The sequence below is a fragment of the Mobula birostris genome, chromosome 27, assembly GCF_030028105.1.
Source record: "Mobula birostris isolate sMobBir1 chromosome 27, sMobBir1.hap1, whole genome shotgun sequence".
Taxonomy (NCBI): domain Eukaryota; kingdom Metazoa; phylum Chordata; class Chondrichthyes; order Myliobatiformes; family Myliobatidae; genus Mobula; species Mobula birostris.
The window spans coordinates 5,356,209-5,373,439 of record NC_092396.1 but is presented as its reverse complement, the minus strand read 5'-3'; the positions used below and the strand labels follow the sequence as shown (position 1 = coordinate 5,373,439).

Below are 17,231 nucleotides of genomic sequence, written 5' to 3'. Positions count from 1 at the left end.
TCTAATCAGCCAATCGTGTGGTAGCAACTCGCTGCACAAAAGCATGCAGACATGGTCATGAGGTTCAGTTGTTGTTCAGACCAAACATCAGAATGGGGAAGAGATGTGATCTAAGTGATTTTGACCATGGATTGATTGTTGGTGCCAGACGGGGTGGTTTGAGTATCTCAGAAACTGCTGATCTCCTGGGATTTTCACGCACAACAGTCTCTAGAGTTTACTGAGAATGGTGCGAGAAACTAAAAGCATCCGGCGAGCAATAGTTCTGTGGGTAAAAATGCCTGGTTAATGAGAGTGGTCGGAGGAGAATGACCAGACTGGTTCAAGCTGACAGTGACTGAAATAACCACACGTTACAACAGTGGTGTGCAGCAGAACATCCCTGAATGCACAACACCTCGAACCCTGAAGTGGATGGGCTACAGCAGAAAACAGGAGGTACCTAATAAAGTGGCCTCTAAGTATATAATCTAAGCTGATGGTTAATCTTTGGGAGAGTTGTGTTGGATTCACCTCTGTAGTTTCCATCAGAAGAATGTCAAACCTGACACTCTGTTACTGCAATGACTTCTCTGGTCTGTTAATGAAGAGATGGATTGGAATGTAGAGATCTGGAAGCACTCAGAAGGTCAGGTAGTACCGGTGAAGAGAGCAATTTCTTAGGCCTCCGTTGTATGTCCACCATGAATGTAGCTTCCTAGCTGTCTAGATACACAAGCCAGGGCAGTACAGTATTGAGAGCTTGCCCATGCAGCAAGCTCCTGTCTCCACACAACTGTTGAACCCAAAGGAACAGCAGGGACTGATACAGTTTGGCACCAGCAGCATCGCAAGTGTTGAACTCAACGAGGGACTGCCTTAGGGACTCCAGCTCCGTATTTTTCCTCGGGGTTTACTCCCGAAGCCTTCCCCGTGAGTGGGTGTAGCCGCAAGGCAGCGGAGGTTTGAGATCAGTTTTCTTTCTCCTAGATGAGCTGCCAACCTCGGCTGATGAGCCCCATCTGCCCAAGAGAGAGAGAATTAGTTAATGTTTAGTGTTACTGAGCTCTTATCAGAACTAACCTGAAACGTTGATTCCATCTCGCTCTCTCTCTCCAGATGCTGCCTGACTTGATGAGTATTTCCAGCTTTCTCTCTGATTATTTCAGATCCTACTGTATAATTTAAATACTGCAGTTAAGTTGTGACGCTCTTTGTTGTATATGAGAAGCATGAAAGATAAATAACTTGTCAATTTGCTAATCAGGTGCAGAGGAGATGTAGAGGATGCTGCCTGGATTAGAGCATCTCTTTTGAGGAAAGGTTGAGTGATCTAGTGTTTTTCTGTCTCGAGTGGAGGAGGATGAGAGGTCACTTGATAGAGGTGTACAAGATGATAAGAGGCATGGTTCAAGTGGACAGCCAGAGAACTTTTTCCTAGGGTGGAAATGGCTAATACAAGGGGGCATAATTTTAAGATGATTGGAGGAAAGTATAGGCTCCTTCAGCATTTTGTGTGTGACAGTTGAAGGGTTATCAGTAGTTTTTTTTTTACTCAGAGAGTGTGGGTACGTGGAATGCCCTGTTAGAGGTGGTGGTAAAGCCAGATACCCAAGGGAAATTAAGAGATTCTTAGATTGGCACATGGATGATAGAAAAATGAAGGACTATGTGGGAGGGAGAGGTTAGATTGATCTGAGATTAGGTTAAAAGATCGGCACAACATTGTGGTGGAAGGGACATCTTAAAAGTTTCTTCACTCATGCAGTTGATCTGATCAATCATTCTAGTTAGTCCCATTACCCCGTCACTGTACTGCCCTGTAAACGCTTTAAACCACTGTTTATAAATCTGTTTACATTGTAAATACATTGTGGCATTTATGCATATTTAATTCCATCATCTCTCTATGTTGCATGTTGTGACCTGATCAACACACCACAGCACATTCCTAATACTTGGAACCATATGTGGCAAATAAGGTTGATCTTATCCTTATTCCTGATTCTGCGCTGTAGTGTTCTATGTTCTCTGTTTGCCTTTCAGCCTTTATCCAGACACAGTTCGTCACCATTACCAGCCCACGAAGGTGATCAGAGAGCATCGCTTTGGAAGACCCCTGCGTTGTCCCGGCAGCCTGGAAGCTACAATGCTTGTTTCAGGGAGGACCGTTACTCACCTACAGTTGGTCCCATGGACGCCCCTCTGTCACCAGCATACGCTGAGCCCTTTGGGGGAATCATGAGAGACTGTCCATCTATAAGAGGCTCTGCTGCTGAGGTAGGGTACATTTCAAAGGCGTCCACGTTTTAACTGTAGTTTAGTTGAGCTGTTTGTGGCAGGTGCAGTTAAAAACCATAAACAAGGACATAACAAGAAAACATGGCCTTCTCTGGTCGGCTGCCGTTGAGGAATAGTGTTCTGCCCTGGTCCGTGTTAGTCTGCTTCTTTGTACATTAGAAACATCAAAATAGGTGCAGGAGTAGGCCATTCGGCCCTTCGAGCCTGCACTGCCATTCAGTACGATCATGGCTGATCATCCAACTCAGAACCCTGTACCAGCCTCCCCTCCATACCCCCTGATCCCTTTAGCCACAAGGGCCATATCTAACTCCCTCTTAAATATAGCCAATGAACTGGCCTCAGCTGTTTCCTGTGGCAGAGCATTCCACAGATTCACCACTCTCTGTGTGAAGAGAGTGTCAATGATCAACGCCAATGCTCTGGAAGATGGAATTGATGTAACACACACAAAATGCTGGAGGAGCTCAGCAGGTCAGGCAGCGTCTATCGAGTGGAATAAACAGTCGACATTTTGGACCGACACCCTTCATCAGGATGGAAGTGATTGATGGCTTTGTGGCCAAATTTAGGACAATGTAAAGATAGGTGGAAGGGCATTGGTCACACCACATTTGGAGTATTGTGAGCAGTTTTGGGCCTCTTATCTAAGAAAGGACGTACTGACATTGAAGAGGCTCCAGAGGAGGTTCAATAGGTACATTTAATATCAGAGAAATGTACACAATATACATCCTGAAGTTCTTTTTCTTCGCAGACGTCCACCAAAACAGAAGTGCCCCAAAGAATGAATGACAGTTGAAACGTTAGAGCCCAAAAGCCCCCCCTCCATCTCCCCCCTCCCACACACAAGCAGCAGAGCAACAACCCTCTCCCACCCTCCACTGAGCACTCAAGCGTGTGGCAAAGCATTCATGAGAGTGATTCAGGAAATCAAAAATCATTCAGGGTTAATGTAAGGGGAGTGTTTGATAGCTCTGGAGTCTTAAAGGGTGGGGGAGGGATCTCATTGAAACTATCGAATGTTGAAAGGCCTAAATAGAGTGGACATTGAGAGGATGTTTCCTGCAGTGGGTGAGCCTGGAACCAGAGGACACAGTCTCAGAATACCAGGACGTCCCTTTAGAACAGAGATGAAGAGGAACTTCTTTTGCCAGAGGGTGGTGAATCTGTGGAATTCATTGCCACAGGCAGCTGTGCAGGCCAAGTTGTTGGATATATTTAAAGCGGAGGTTGATAGCTTCTTGATTAGTAAGGACATCAAAGGTTATGGGAAGAAGGCAGGTGAATCGGGTTGAGAGGGATAATAAATCAGCTATGATGGGATGGCAGAGCAGACTTGATGGGCTGAATGGCCTAATTATGCTTCTATGTCTTAAGGTCTTATGGTGTAAAATGGGAACCTGGTGAAATTCAGATTAGTTCAGGTTTATTGTCATCTGACTGTACATAGATACAACCGAATGAAACAGTGTTCCTCCAGACCACAGTGCACCCACAAAACATATAACTCACACAGCACATAAAACAAAACATTACCACAAATTAGTTCATAAAATACGATTCATATTATAATTCAAAGTTCATTTAGTGTGTAGCACAGGTAAACAGTACATTAAACAGTAAACAGCTCTTTTCATACGGATGATGTCATTCAAAGGGCTTTACAATGGGATAGATTACAAAATGAAAATAAATGACAAAAAGATGTTGGTTAAAAGCAAGGTTAAATAAATAGGTTTTGAGCTGACGTTTAAAGGTGTCAACTGTGTCTGAATCTCCTATTGTTTTAGGTATCGAATTCCACAGTTTAGGAGTTTAGCTATAAAAAAAGCTGACTTGCCAATTATCTTTAGAGGGAGATCGTTTAAATTTAAGAGAACAGCTGAGAGCTCAAGCAAGATTATAAAGCAATTTTGTGATGTATTCTGGTCCCAGACCATTAAGAGCTTCAAAGTTCAAAGTAAATTTATTATCAAAGTACATACAGTATATGTCACCGGATACAACCCTGCGATTCATTGTCTCGCAGGCATTCACAGTAAATACAAAGAAACACAATGGAATCAATGAAAAACCACACACACACATCAGACAGACAACCACAAACTGTGCCAATACTAAAAGAAAAAAATTAATATAAATAAGCAATAAATATTTAGAAAATGGGATGAAGAGACCTTGAAGATGAGTCTGTAGATTGTAAGAACAGTTCAATGATGGGGCATTTGAAATTGACTGAATTTATCCCGTCTGGTTCAAGAGCCTGATGGTTGAGGGATAATAACTGTTCCTGAAATATGTATTATATGTACTTATATGTATACGGTGAATAAAGTTGATCCTTGATGTTATTGCCCTTAGGATAATCTTCGCAATGCAAGTCACAGAACAAAATGATTTTATTTTTATTACAGCAACACACATCAAAGTTGCTGGTGAACGCAGCAGGCCAGGCAGCATCTGTAGGAAGAGGTGCAGTCGACGTTTCGGGCCGAGACCCTTCGTCAGGACTAACTGAAGGAAGAGTGAGTAAGGGATTTGAAAGTTGGAGGGGGAGGGGGAGATCCAAAATGATAGGAGAAGACAGGAGGGGGAGGGATAGAGCCAAGAGCTGGACAGGTGATAGGCAAAAGGGGATACGAGAGGATCATGGGACAGGAGGTCCGGGAAGAAAGACAAGGGGGGGGGGGACCCAGAGGATGGGCAAGAGGTATATTCAGAGGGACAGAGGGAGAAAAAGGAGAGTGAGAGAAAGAATGCATAAAAATAAGTAACAGATGGGGTACGAGGGGGAGGTGGGGCCTAGCGGAAGTTAGAGAAGTCGATGTTCATGCCATCAGGTTGGAGGCTACCCAGACGGAATATAAGGTGTTGTTCCTCCAACCTGAGTGTGGCTTCATCTTTATAGTAGAGGAGGCCGTGGATAGACATGTCAGAATGGGAATGGGATGTGGAATTAAAATGTGTGGACACTGGGAGATCCTGCTTTCTCTGGCGGACAGAGCGTAGATGTTCAGCAAAGCGGTCTCCCAGTCTGCGTCGGGTCTCGCCAATATATAAAAGGCCACATCGGGAGCACCGGATGCAGTATATCACCCCCGTCGACTCACAGGTGAAGTGTTGCCTCACCTGGAAGTCCTTTATTAACTTTGCCTCCAACTTTCACCCTGCCCTCAAGTTTACCTGGTCCATTTCCGACACCTTCCTCCCCTTTCTAGATCTTTCTGTCTCTGTCTCTGGAGACAGCTTATCCACTGATGTCTACTATAAGCCTACTGACTCTCACAGCTATCTGGACTATTCCTCTTCTCACCCTGTCTCTTGCAAAAACGCCGTCCCCTTCTCGCAATTCCTCCGTCTCCGCCGCATCTGCTCTCAGGATGAGGCTTTTCATTCTAGGACGAGGGAGATGTCTTCATTTTTTAAAGAAAGGGGCTTCCCTTCCTCCACTATCAACTCTGCTCTTAAACGCATCTTCCCCATTTCACGTACATCTGCTCTCACTCCATCCTCCCGCCACCCCACTAGGAATAGGGTTCCCCTGGTCCTCACCTACCACCCCACCAGCCTCCGGGTCCAACATATTATTCTCCGACACTTCCGCCACCTCCAACGGGATCCCACCTCTAAGCACATCTTTCCCTCCCCCCCTCCTCTGCATTCCGCAGGGATCGCTCCCTACACGACTCCCTTGTCCATTCGTCCCCCCATCCCTCCCCACTGATCTCCCTCCTGGCACTTATCCGTGTAAGCGGAACAAGTGCTACACATGCCCTTACACTTCCTCCCTTACCACCATTCAGGGCCCCAAACAGTCCTTCCAGGTGAGGCAACACTTCACCTGTGAGTCGACGGGGGTGATATACTGTGTCCAGTGCTCCCGATGTGGCCTTTTATATATTGGCGAGACCTGACGCAGACTGGGAGACCGCTTTGCTGAACATCTACGCTCCGTCCGCCAGAGAAAGCAGGATCTCCCAGTGGCCACACGTTTTAATTCCACATCCCATTCCCATTCTGACATGTCTATCCACGGCCTCCTCTACTGTAAAGATGAAGCCACACTCAGGTTGGAGGAACAACACCTTATATTCCGTCTGGGTAGCCTCCAACCTGATGGCATGAACATCGACTTCTCTAACTTCCACTAATGCCCCACCTCCCCCTCGTACCCCATCTGTTACTTATTTTTATGCACACATTCTTTCTCTCACTCTCCTTTTTCTCCCTCTGTCCCTCTGAATATACCTCTTGCCCATCCTCTGGGTCCCCCCCCCCCTTGTCTTTCTTCCCGGACCTCCTGTCCCATGATCCTCTCGTATCCCCTTTTGCCTATCACCTGTCCAGCTCTTGGCTCTATCCCTCCCCCCTCCTGTCTTCTCCTATCATTTCGGATCTCCCCCTCCCCCTCCAACTTTCAAATCTCTTACTAGCTCTTCCTTCAGTTAGTCCTGACGAAGGGTCTCGGCCTGAAACGTCGACTGCACCTCTTCCTACAGATGCTGCCTGGCCTGCTGCGTTCACCAGCAACTTTGATGTGTGTTGCTTGAATTTCCAGCATCTGCAGAATTCCTGTTGTTTTTATTTTTATTACAGCCTGTCTTCAAGCAGAAAGATTCATCGGATGCAGATCATTGGAGGATCATGGTCCCATCCACAGAGGGAAGGTCCTCTCTATCATCACCTTCCGTGTCAGAGAACAGTTCCTGTACATACATGGATGGAAAGCCGCTCAGTGATATTCTTTCCCCTACGTATGCAGAACCCTATAACTCTTTTCAGTTTCTCTTGGACTGCCACAGGGTCAGAGACGTAAGTATTCTAGAGAGTTGCCTTCAAGTTCAAGTTTAATTGTTATACAGCCAAATGAAACAGTGTTCCACCGGGGTCAAGGTGCAAAACACAAAACCAACAGTCATACAAGGCACAGATAACTATGACATAAGTTGTCCGGTGATTAGGCTAGGGTTGCTGGGCAGTACGATTCATAGGGCCAGAAGGGACTATTCCACACTGTGTCTCTTTAATAAATAAATAATATAGTCCAAATTCCTGATGGTCATGTCCTGTAGATTAATATTGCACGGCATTAGGTCAGCAAGAACAGGGTGGTCATCAGAATCCGATCGTTGAAAACCCTCATACAGATGTCCATTAGAGCCTCAGAAATTTGGAAGGGGAGGAGGATTTGGTGCGCAACAAGGAGGGGAGTTTGCATTGTGGGACGGTTGTCTGTGCAACTGAGGAATCCTTCGGCCCATCTGGTCTGTGCTAGTGCAAACTGGCATTTTCTACTGAGAAACTACAACTAGAGGTCATAGGTTACGGGTGGAAGGTGGAACATTTAGGGGGAGAAGTAAGATGAACCTCTCCCCTCAGAGTGTGGAATGAGCTGCCAGTGGAAGTGGTAGATGTAGGTTTCAGAGAAATTTGGAAAGGTACACGATGGGAGGGATATGGAGGGTTATGGTCTGTTGAGGGTCGATCGGGCTAGGCAGAATAACATGGACTAGATGAGCTGGAGGGACTGGTTTTGTGTTGAAGTCATCCATGACTCTATTACTAAATATCTTTCTTTCGACATCCTCTTAAAGTTAAGCTTGTATTCATAGTCATGTTGCTTATTTACTGTTCAGTCCGTCTGGTGTCACTATTCTGAACCATGTCTCATCTTTTGCAGGGGGTACCCAGGAAAGGAAGTACTGATTTTCCTGTCCATTTCTCCAAAGGTACAAAACCCCCTTAAAAAGTGATGAATAATTTTGCTTGAAGGTGCGTTCTCCAATAGGCTGCCATCTCTGGATGATTAGGTTTTGTCCACTAGTCAGGGTGTCTGCTACGCACCAAACAGTAATAATCTGACCAATGCGATGAGATGTCCAGGTGGTCAAGTCCAGTTTTGTTGTCCACTAGGAGGGGATGGCCAAGTGGGCAAGCTCTATTGCGTTGTCCATGGGAGGGGATATCCAGGTAGTCAAGTCCAATTGTATTGTCCAATAGGAGGGCATGTTCAGGTGTCCGAGTTCAATTGTGTTGCCTAATGGAAGATAATGTCCCGCTGCCAAATTCTATTGCATCGTCTAATGAGAGAGGGTATTCAGGTGGTCAGGTCCAATTGCGTTGTCCAATGGGAAGGGATGTCCAAGTGATAAGTTCCATTATCTCATCTAATGGGAGAGTGGTCAAGTATAATGGCATTATCCAATGGGAAGGGATATCCACTTGGTCAGGTATAGTGGCTCTGAAGAATAGATAAAGATTCACAGAGTTTTAGACATTCTAATGACCACGGATTTGAATTATTTTACGATCCTTCATACCAGGGGTTCCCAAGCTGGGGCCCATGGGCCACTTGGTTAATGGTATAAATGGTATAATGGGGTCCATGGCATAAAATCAGGTTGGCAAACCCCTACTTTATATGGCAGTAAACAGTTCCCAGGATAGAGTGGGAAAGGAAGGAGGGGAGAGGAATCCCGAAGTTAAAATTCAGGAAGAACCACTGTCCCCTTAGATCCATTTAGAATGAATTCCCAATATTTCTGGAGACTAATGTCTGGGAAATTCTCACCACCGTTTAAATGGGACCAAAGGTCAGGTGGCGTTAAGTTGCTCTCAGGACCCCAGTTTAGGTGTTAGTGAAAACCCTATGTAAGCCAAGGTTAGATTAACCAAGCTGAGATAATCTAAAAATGGTATGGGAGGAACACGTGAAATTCCTATATGTTTTCTTTCAAGATGTTAAAATAAATCCAGAATAGTGATAGTAAGGTTGAAGTTCGGAATATCACCCATAGGACATAGGAGTAGAATTAGGCCATTCGGCCCATCGAGTCTGCTCTGTCATTCCACCCAGCTGATTTATTATCTCTCTCAACCCCATTCTCTTGCCTTCTCCCTGTAACATTTGACACCTTTACCGTGGGTTTCCTCCGTGTGCTCTGGTTTCCTCCCACGGGCCAACGGTGTGCAAGTTGGGAGGTTAATTGGTCATTGTAAGTTGTCCCGTGATTAGGCTGGGGTTAAGTCAGAGATCGCTGGGCGGTGCATCCTGAAGGACCAGAAGGGCCTACTTAGCGCTGCATCTCTAAACGAATAAATGATATCAATAATCAGGAACCTGTCAACCTCTGCTTTAAATATACTCAATGACTTGGCCTCCATATCCATCTGTGGCAATGAATTCCACATTTTTTATATATATATATATATTTTTTTTCCCCCTTTTTTCCCTCTCTCTGTTTTTTCTCCCTCTGTCCCTCTCACTATAACTCCTTGTCAGCTCTCCACCCTCTGGGCTCCCCTTCCCCCTTCTCTTTCTCCCCAGGCTTCCCATCCCATGATCCTCTCCCTTCTCCAGCTCTTAGATCCACCCCTCCCCTCCTGTCTTCTCCTATCATTTCGGATCTCCCCCCCCCCCCACTTTAAAATCTCTTACTAGCTCCTCTTTCAGTTAGTCCTGACGAAGCGTCTCGGCCCGAAACGTCGACTGTATCTCTTCCTATAGACGCTGCCTGGCCTGCTGCGTTCACCAGCATTTTGTGTGTGTTGCTTGAATTTCCAGCATCTGCAGAATTCCTCGTGTCTGCGTTTTTAAATTCCACCTATAACCTGATTTGTGCCAATGCCACCCAGATTTCTCAAAAATTATATCGTGTTGAAATATAAATTTATAAAGTTGAATTTGATGCATCAAATCTGATTAAAAAAGAGACTTAGCTTGCTTTTCTCTCCTTTTTCTAGATGACAACTCTGAATATTTTGCAATAATGGAAGTTTTAGATAGCTACAGAGAAGGTGACTTATATTCTATATTATATAGTAGTGTTTACACCTGCACGGAAAATCCCTTGTAGTGATGTCAACGGATTAATGAATACACAGAGCCTAAATGATCCTTGTTTAACCCCGGGGCAGTTCCGGGCAGATGGGGCTCATCAGCCCTGGTTGCCAGTTCATCTGGCAGAAGGAAAACTCTAATCTCAAACCTCCACTTCCTTGCGGCTAGACGCACTCACGGGGAAAGCTTTGGGGATAATTCCTGAGGAAGTACCTGGAACTGGAGTCCCTAAGGCAGTCCTGCGCTGAGTTCCACGTTGACTGGCAACTCCTGTGACATGGGAAGCCTCATGACTTCTAGGAACAGTCCCACTTTTTGAATAAGTCTGAGTGTTAGTTGATAAGACCGCATCACAAAGGCACTTGCAAATTTGTACAGAGGTACTGTGAAGAGCGTTCTGACTGACTGTATCACCTTCTGGTATGGAGGTGGGGGGCACTGCATAGAATGAAAATAAACTGCAGAGAGTTGTAAACTTGGGCCACTCCATCATCTGTAGTATCCAGGACATCTTCAAGGAGTGATGCCTCAAAAAAGTGGCATCTGATATTAAAGACCCCTATCGCCCAGGACATGCCCTGTTCTCATTGCTAACATCAGGAAGGAGATACAGAAGCCTGAAGGCACACACTCAATGATTCAGGAACAGCTTCTTCCCCTCTGCCACCAATTTCTGAATGGACAATGAAACCATAACCACTACCTCACTACTTTATTTTTACTTTTGCATACTTATTTAATTTAACAATTTAACATATATATGCTTACTCATCGTAATTCTGTTTTTATCTTTCTGTTGCTATGTATTGCACTGTGCTGCTGCAAAGACAACAAATTTCACCACATACGCCAGTGATGTTAGGCCTGATTCTGATCACCAGTGAGAGGGTGTGGGCGGAGGCTGTGTCAGAGACGAAGCAATAAAAATGAGTAGAATTTTTCTCACTAAAACACAAATTAGATTAGATTAGATTATGAGGACACGCCATCCTCTTTTATTGTCATTTAGTAATGCATGCATTAAGAAATGATGCAATATTCCTCCGGTGTGATATCACAGAAACACAGGACAGACCAAGACTGAAAAACTGACAAAACCACATCATTATAACATATAGTTACAACAGTGCAACAATACCATAACTTGATGAAGAACAGTCCATGGCACAGTAAAAAAGTTCAAAGTTTCTCAAAAGTCCCACATCTCTCGCAGATGGGAGAAGGAAGAAAACTCTCCCTGCCATACCCGACTACAGTCGGACTCTGAGTCGTCCGAAAACTTCGAGCCTCTGATCAGCCCTCCGACACCGAGTATTGAGCACCATCTCTATCCGAACGCTTCGACCTCAGCCTCGCTCGCCAGCCGCAGGCAAAGCCGGGGATTTTGGGGATCCCCTCCGGAGATTCTCGATCACACAGTAGCAGTGGCAGCAAACCAGGCATTTCAGAAATTTCTCCAGATGTTCCTCTGCTTCTCACGTCTGTCTTCATCAAATCAGAATTGTCCACGGCCCCTATTTAACAGAAATGATATCATTTCACCGGAGAGCTGCGCGCGCTGCGTCGCGCTGCCATCTTCTCCTCCCGCCTCTGTAAAGTTTGCAGTAAGGGAAGACAGCCTGGAACCCAGTCCGTTGGCCCAACTTGGTCATGTTAGCAAGATGGCCTGTCCAAACTAGTCCTGGTTGGCAGAGCTTTAATTCCAATCTGGGTCAGAGGCAAATGTCCACCCAGGAAAAATTTAAAACTGGCTACTAGCAAGATGCTGGTTCCTCCCTTCTCTGTAACTCTGCACCATGCAGTCATTCCTTAACCCACCCACAGCCTGTAATGTCTCTGTTATTTAGGTCAAACTGAAGGTCCTCCATCTCTCTTTGTCCTTGCCACTCAGATACAGGATTCTTCATTGCTGTTTCTGTAACAGTTTTGGTTGACCAGTCAGGGTTGTTAGCCCTGAGCTGAACCCCCAAACCTGGAGGACCAGCAGACCACTCTTAGTCTGACCTCTACCCTTGTTTGGCATGAGTGACCGTAACAAGAGCCAAAGCACAAGACCCTGATTCTAGCCAACTTAGCTCTCTCGGTCATTAAGACACACAAGCCTCCAATCCCTCTGACAAGGTTGTAGTTACTTAACGTTGACTGTTTATTCCCCTCTGTGACGCTGCCTGGCCTGATAGATTCTTCCAGCATTTCGTGTGTGTTGCTCAAGATTTCCAGCAGCTGCAGAATCTTTTGTGTTACTTGAAACCGTGATTAGGAAGACCCAAACACTGCAATTCCAGGAGCTTGCTTAAGACTCGGGACACTCTGTTTAATTACTAACACACAAAGAGGCGAAGAGTTTATCTAGAGTTACCGTTGACAGAAGAGATTTCCAAACAGGTTAACACCGTCTGAATATGTTAAGTGTCTAATATTTTCAATTAGATTCAGCTTTACTATCACTGGCATTTGTTGTGAAATTTGTTGTTTTATGGAAGCAGTACATTGCAATACATAATAATAAAATAACTATAAATTACCATAAGTACATCTTGTATATATACAAAAGAAAATTAAATTAAATTGGTAGTGAAAAAAGAGAGGAAAAATATTGATGTGGTGTTCATGGGTTCAATGTCCTTTCAAAATTCTAATGGTGGAGGGGAACAAACTGTTCCTGAAACATTGAGTGTGTGTCTTCAGGCTCCTGTACCTCCTTCCTGACGGTAACAATGAGAAGAGGGCATCTCCTGGGTAATAGAGGTCCTTAATGATGGGTCCCGCTTTTTTGAGGCATCGCTCCTTGGAGACGTCCTCGATGATGGGGAGGCTGGTGCCCATGATGGAGTTGGCAGAGTTTACAACTTCCTGCAGCTTTTTCTGGTCCTGGGCAGTGGCCCCTCTCTCATACCAGACAGTGATGCAACCAGTTAGGATGCTCTCCGTGATAAATTATGCGGTTTTTATTTTCAGTGGATAACTATCGAGCTTTCTCTGCACATTGGTAGACCGGGGCTTTTAGTGGGCCCCACGGCTTTTCAATCACTGTACACATCATTGTATTTACTTTGTATAAGGAAGGGCTAGGCCCATTGAGATCTTGATGAGGACACAGATATTTAAAGTTGGCAAAGCAGGCACACAGAGTGATAGAGTTATCCAGCATGGGAGCATTCCCTTCGGCCCGACTGGTCCATGCTGACCGACATACTTATCCAAGCTTTACTCATTTGCTAGCCTTTGGTCCATAACCCCTCTAAAGAAGAATGAGGAGACGATAGGAGCTACAGGGAGGTAGTTACACCTAAGGGCGCCGTGGTGGCCTAGTAGTTAGCATGATGCTATTATAGCTTGGGGCATTCTGGAGTTCAGAGTTCAATTCCTCTGCCGTCTGTAAGGAGTTTGTATGTTCTCCTGGTGATTTTCCGCCATGGGTCCAAAGATGTCCCATTTAGTTAGCTAATTGATAAGTGAAAATTGTCCTGTGATCAGGCTAGGGTTAAATAAGTGGGTTGCTGGTGGTGCAGCTCATTGGACAAAAAGGGCCTGTTCCATGCTGTATCTCTAAAAATTAAAAAGAAGTTGTAGGAGGCGGGTAGCCCAAGCATGTCAGGTAGTATCCATGGAGGGGAATAAACAGTTGGCATTTCGGGCTGAAGCCCCTCATCGGGACTCGAAAGGAAGCGGACAGAAATGAGAACAAGAAGGTTGGGAGGTGGAGGGGAGGAAGTTCAAGCTGGCAGGTGATTGATGAGACCAGGCGAGGGGGATGGTGGGTGCTGGGGGAGGGGGAATGAAGTGAGAAGCTGGGAGCTGGGAGCTTGAAGAGATAAAAGGTTGAAGAAGATGGAATCTGATAGGAGAAGAGTGTGGACCATGTGAGAGAGGGAAGGAGGAGGGGACCCAGAGGAAGATGAAGGGTCGAGGAAGGGAAGAGAAGAAAAGGGGTAAGAGGGGAGCCAGAATGGAAAATAGAAAAACGGAGAAGGGGGAGGGTCTAGAAGATTCTGGACGTTAGAGAATTTGATGTTCAAGTTTATCGTTATTCAACCGTACACATGTATATCACCAAACAAAACAACTTTCCTCTATACCTAGGTGCACAACACAGTACATATAACTCACACACGTAACACATAAAGTAATATTATAGCTACTAAATTAACAAATAATAAGGTGCATTTGTGACAAAAGTTTAAAAAGTAAACAGTATAATGTTCTGTAGTCTCAAGGCTTGGGGTAAGAAGCTGTTTCCCATCTGAATAGTTCATGTCCTAATGCTACGGTACCTCCTGCCTCGTGGTAGGGGTCAAGGAGATTGTTGGATGGATGGGAGGACTGATTGACAACACTAGGGGTCATCATGGTTGGTGTTTACAGTAACTGTTCACACTGATGTCATGTATCAAGTGAAGGTGCTTTGCCGTGTTTGACCGTCTGCCTTTCTCCTGCAGAGAAGGCAATGAGCTGGTACAGCGATGACACCAGGTTCTCCATCACCTCTTCTGAACCCACCTACGCGGAACTTGAGAGCCCTCAGGCGGACACCGATGATGGATTCTGGGACTTCAAGCAGCAGCTAATGCCCCATCTTTCCCCTGCCACCCTCAGGAAGGTGTGCCAGCGAGGGATGGTTGACTCGAGACTGCAGGGGTTGCTGCATAGGTGGTCCTGAACCCCTGGGAAACTGTTTACTCTCTGAATTGTTTGGAATATCATCCCATTATGTGAATGTGAAGATGCAGTACTCTACTAGCCTGCAAAGAAGGGTCCAACGTTTTGGAAAAAGATTTGTTTCAACTTTTGTTAATTTCTCCCCCTTCCTTCCTTCTCTCTTTCCTCTATTCACAATTCTGGCTCCCCTCTTACCCCTTCTCTTCACCTAGCTATCTCCTCTCTCTGGTGCCCCTCCTCCTTCCCTTTGTCCTATGGCCCACTTCTCTCTTATTCCCCTTTCTGGCTCCCCTCTTGCCCCTTCTCACCTGCCCATTACCTCTCTCTGAAGCCCCTCCTACTTCTCTTTCTCCCATGGTCCACTCTCCTCTCCCATCAGATTAATTCTTTTTCAGCCCTTTATCTCCTACCCTTATCACCTGCCAGCTTCTCACTTCATTCCCCCTCCCCACCTTCCCCCTTACCAGGTCTCACCTGTCACCTGCCAGCTTGTACTCATTCCCCTTAGCATAGTCCTTGCTAATGCTGTGGTACCTCTTGTCTGATGGCAGGGGGTCAAAGAGATTGTTGGACAGATGGGAGGGATGATGAAGTGTCGCGGCCCAAAGCGTTGACAGTTCGTTCATTTCCAGTTCGTTCATTTGCTGCCTGACCTGCTGAATTCCTTTGCCAGTTTTATTTGTGTTGATTTAGATTTCCAGGATCAGCAGAACCACCCATATTTATGAACCCTGTACCAACCTGTGATTAATGACCTCTGTTTATTTTCTGCGTCTGTTTTCTTAAAGTATCCTTGACTGTTGGTCATGGAGGAGACACTTCTAGATACCTCTCTTGTCTTAAGCCCATCACCCTTACTAGGGCATAGGCCGCCAGCAGCAGATCACCAAAGTCCTCTATGCTGGGTTAGTCTTTCAAGTTATCCCAGGTGTAGGACATCTTCTAGGTAAACCTTCATTTCTCGGGGAAGAGATCTTTGGAGCTTCTGTTGGCGTTTCTGTAGCACTGAGTTTTTATGGGATGGGGTTGTTAGCCCCATGCCCAACCCTCCTTTCGCAGTCAGGCTTGGGACAGTCCATGGTGGAGTTGGTCTAGATATCAGTCAGCTGAAATTCACTTACACTCAGAGGCCACTTTATTAGGTACATCTGTACACCTGCTTATTAATGCAAATATCTGATCAGCCAATCATGTGGCAGCAAATTAATGCATAAAAACCTGCAGACATGGTCAAGAGATTCAGTTATTGTTCAGACCAAACATCAGAATGGGAAAGAAATGTGATCTAAGTGACTTTGCCTGTGAAATGATTGTTGGTGCCAGACGTCGCGCTTTGAGTATCTCAGAAACTGCTGATCTCCTGGAATTTTCATGCACAACAGAGAACAGTGTGAAAAACAAAAAAAAAAATCCAATGAGTGGCAGTTCAGTGGGCAAAAATGCCTTGTTAGTGCAAGAGATCAGAGAGAATAGTCAGATTGGTTCAAGCTGATAAGAAAGCAACAGTAACTCAAATAACTATAGTGATGTGCAGAAGAGCATCTCTGAATGGACAGTACTTAAAACCTTGAAGTGTTTGAGTCACACCAGATTCCACTGTGGAATGTCCAATGTGGAAGTTCACATTCATAATCAGGAATGGATGAGTTTTGTTGAGACATCAAAAAGAATTGGCTCAGATAAATCTAGGGTAAAGGTCTCGGCATGAAAGGTCGACCTCGTATTTACTTCCATAGATCATGCCTGATCTGCCGAGCTCCTCTAGTATTTTGTGTGTGTTGATCTGAATTTCCAGCATCTGCAGAATCTCTTCCATTTAGGATGAAGATCAGTACTGTTTTGGTGTCATGGCAGTATAGGCTTAATGATCTGAATGACTTCGCTTGTGATTAATAGTGGCCACGTCACGACTTTACCAGATTGAGAGTCTACGAGTTTAGCTCTATGCCATTTGGGACCAGGCAAAAATTAAAACAGTTTACACTTGTGTGAAAATATTTGGTGAAATTCTTCATGATGTGAGCAGGTCTTATATCATCCTGTTATATTCTATTATTAATATTTTTATTGTTTATTTTTAAACTATTCCCATTGCCTTGTAATAATTAAATTCTTATTGTATAATGTCGTTTATGTAACAGCTCTTGAGCGAGTGTAATAAAGTGGATGTTGTTGGGATAATTCATCTGATATTTTTAGCTGAGTATATAATCATGCAAGTTACATAACCTTTTATAACTGTAAAGAATAATGAGTTGCTTTATTTGTCACATGTATTTAGAAATATCGAGGCATACATTGAAATGTGTAATTTTGTGCTCAGGATGTTCTGAGGGCAACACGCAATCGGTTCATAGTTTGCCCATGATTTACTAACCCTCACCCGTACACCTTTGGAATGTGGGAAGAAAAGAGAAAACATGGAGGACACTCACACAGAAATGGGAAG

At 44.9% G+C, this 17,231-nt stretch overlaps 1 protein-coding gene across 2 annotated transcripts in view; it reads left to right on the top strand.

Moving 5' to 3' along the window:
* The window catches only part of plekhn1 (pleckstrin homology domain containing, family N member 1), a 56,527-nt gene extending 39,575 nt beyond the window's left edge, over positions 1–16,952 (top strand). For both annotated transcript variants that reach the window (XM_072244786.1, XM_072244785.1), the window contains 5 exons: positions 2,026–2,259; positions 6,880–7,095; positions 7,964–8,012; positions 10,027–10,080; positions 14,563–16,952. In XM_072244786.1, coding sequence (XP_072100887.1) covers positions 2,026–2,259; positions 6,880–7,095; positions 7,964–8,012; positions 10,027–10,080; positions 14,563–14,783 — 774 coding nt within the window. In that variant the 3' untranslated portion in view covers positions 14,784–16,952. The remainder of the gene's footprint in view (positions 1–2,025; positions 2,260–6,879; positions 7,096–7,963; positions 8,013–10,026; positions 10,081–14,562) is intronic.
* The last annotated feature ends 279 nt before the right edge of the window (positions 16,953–17,231 follow it).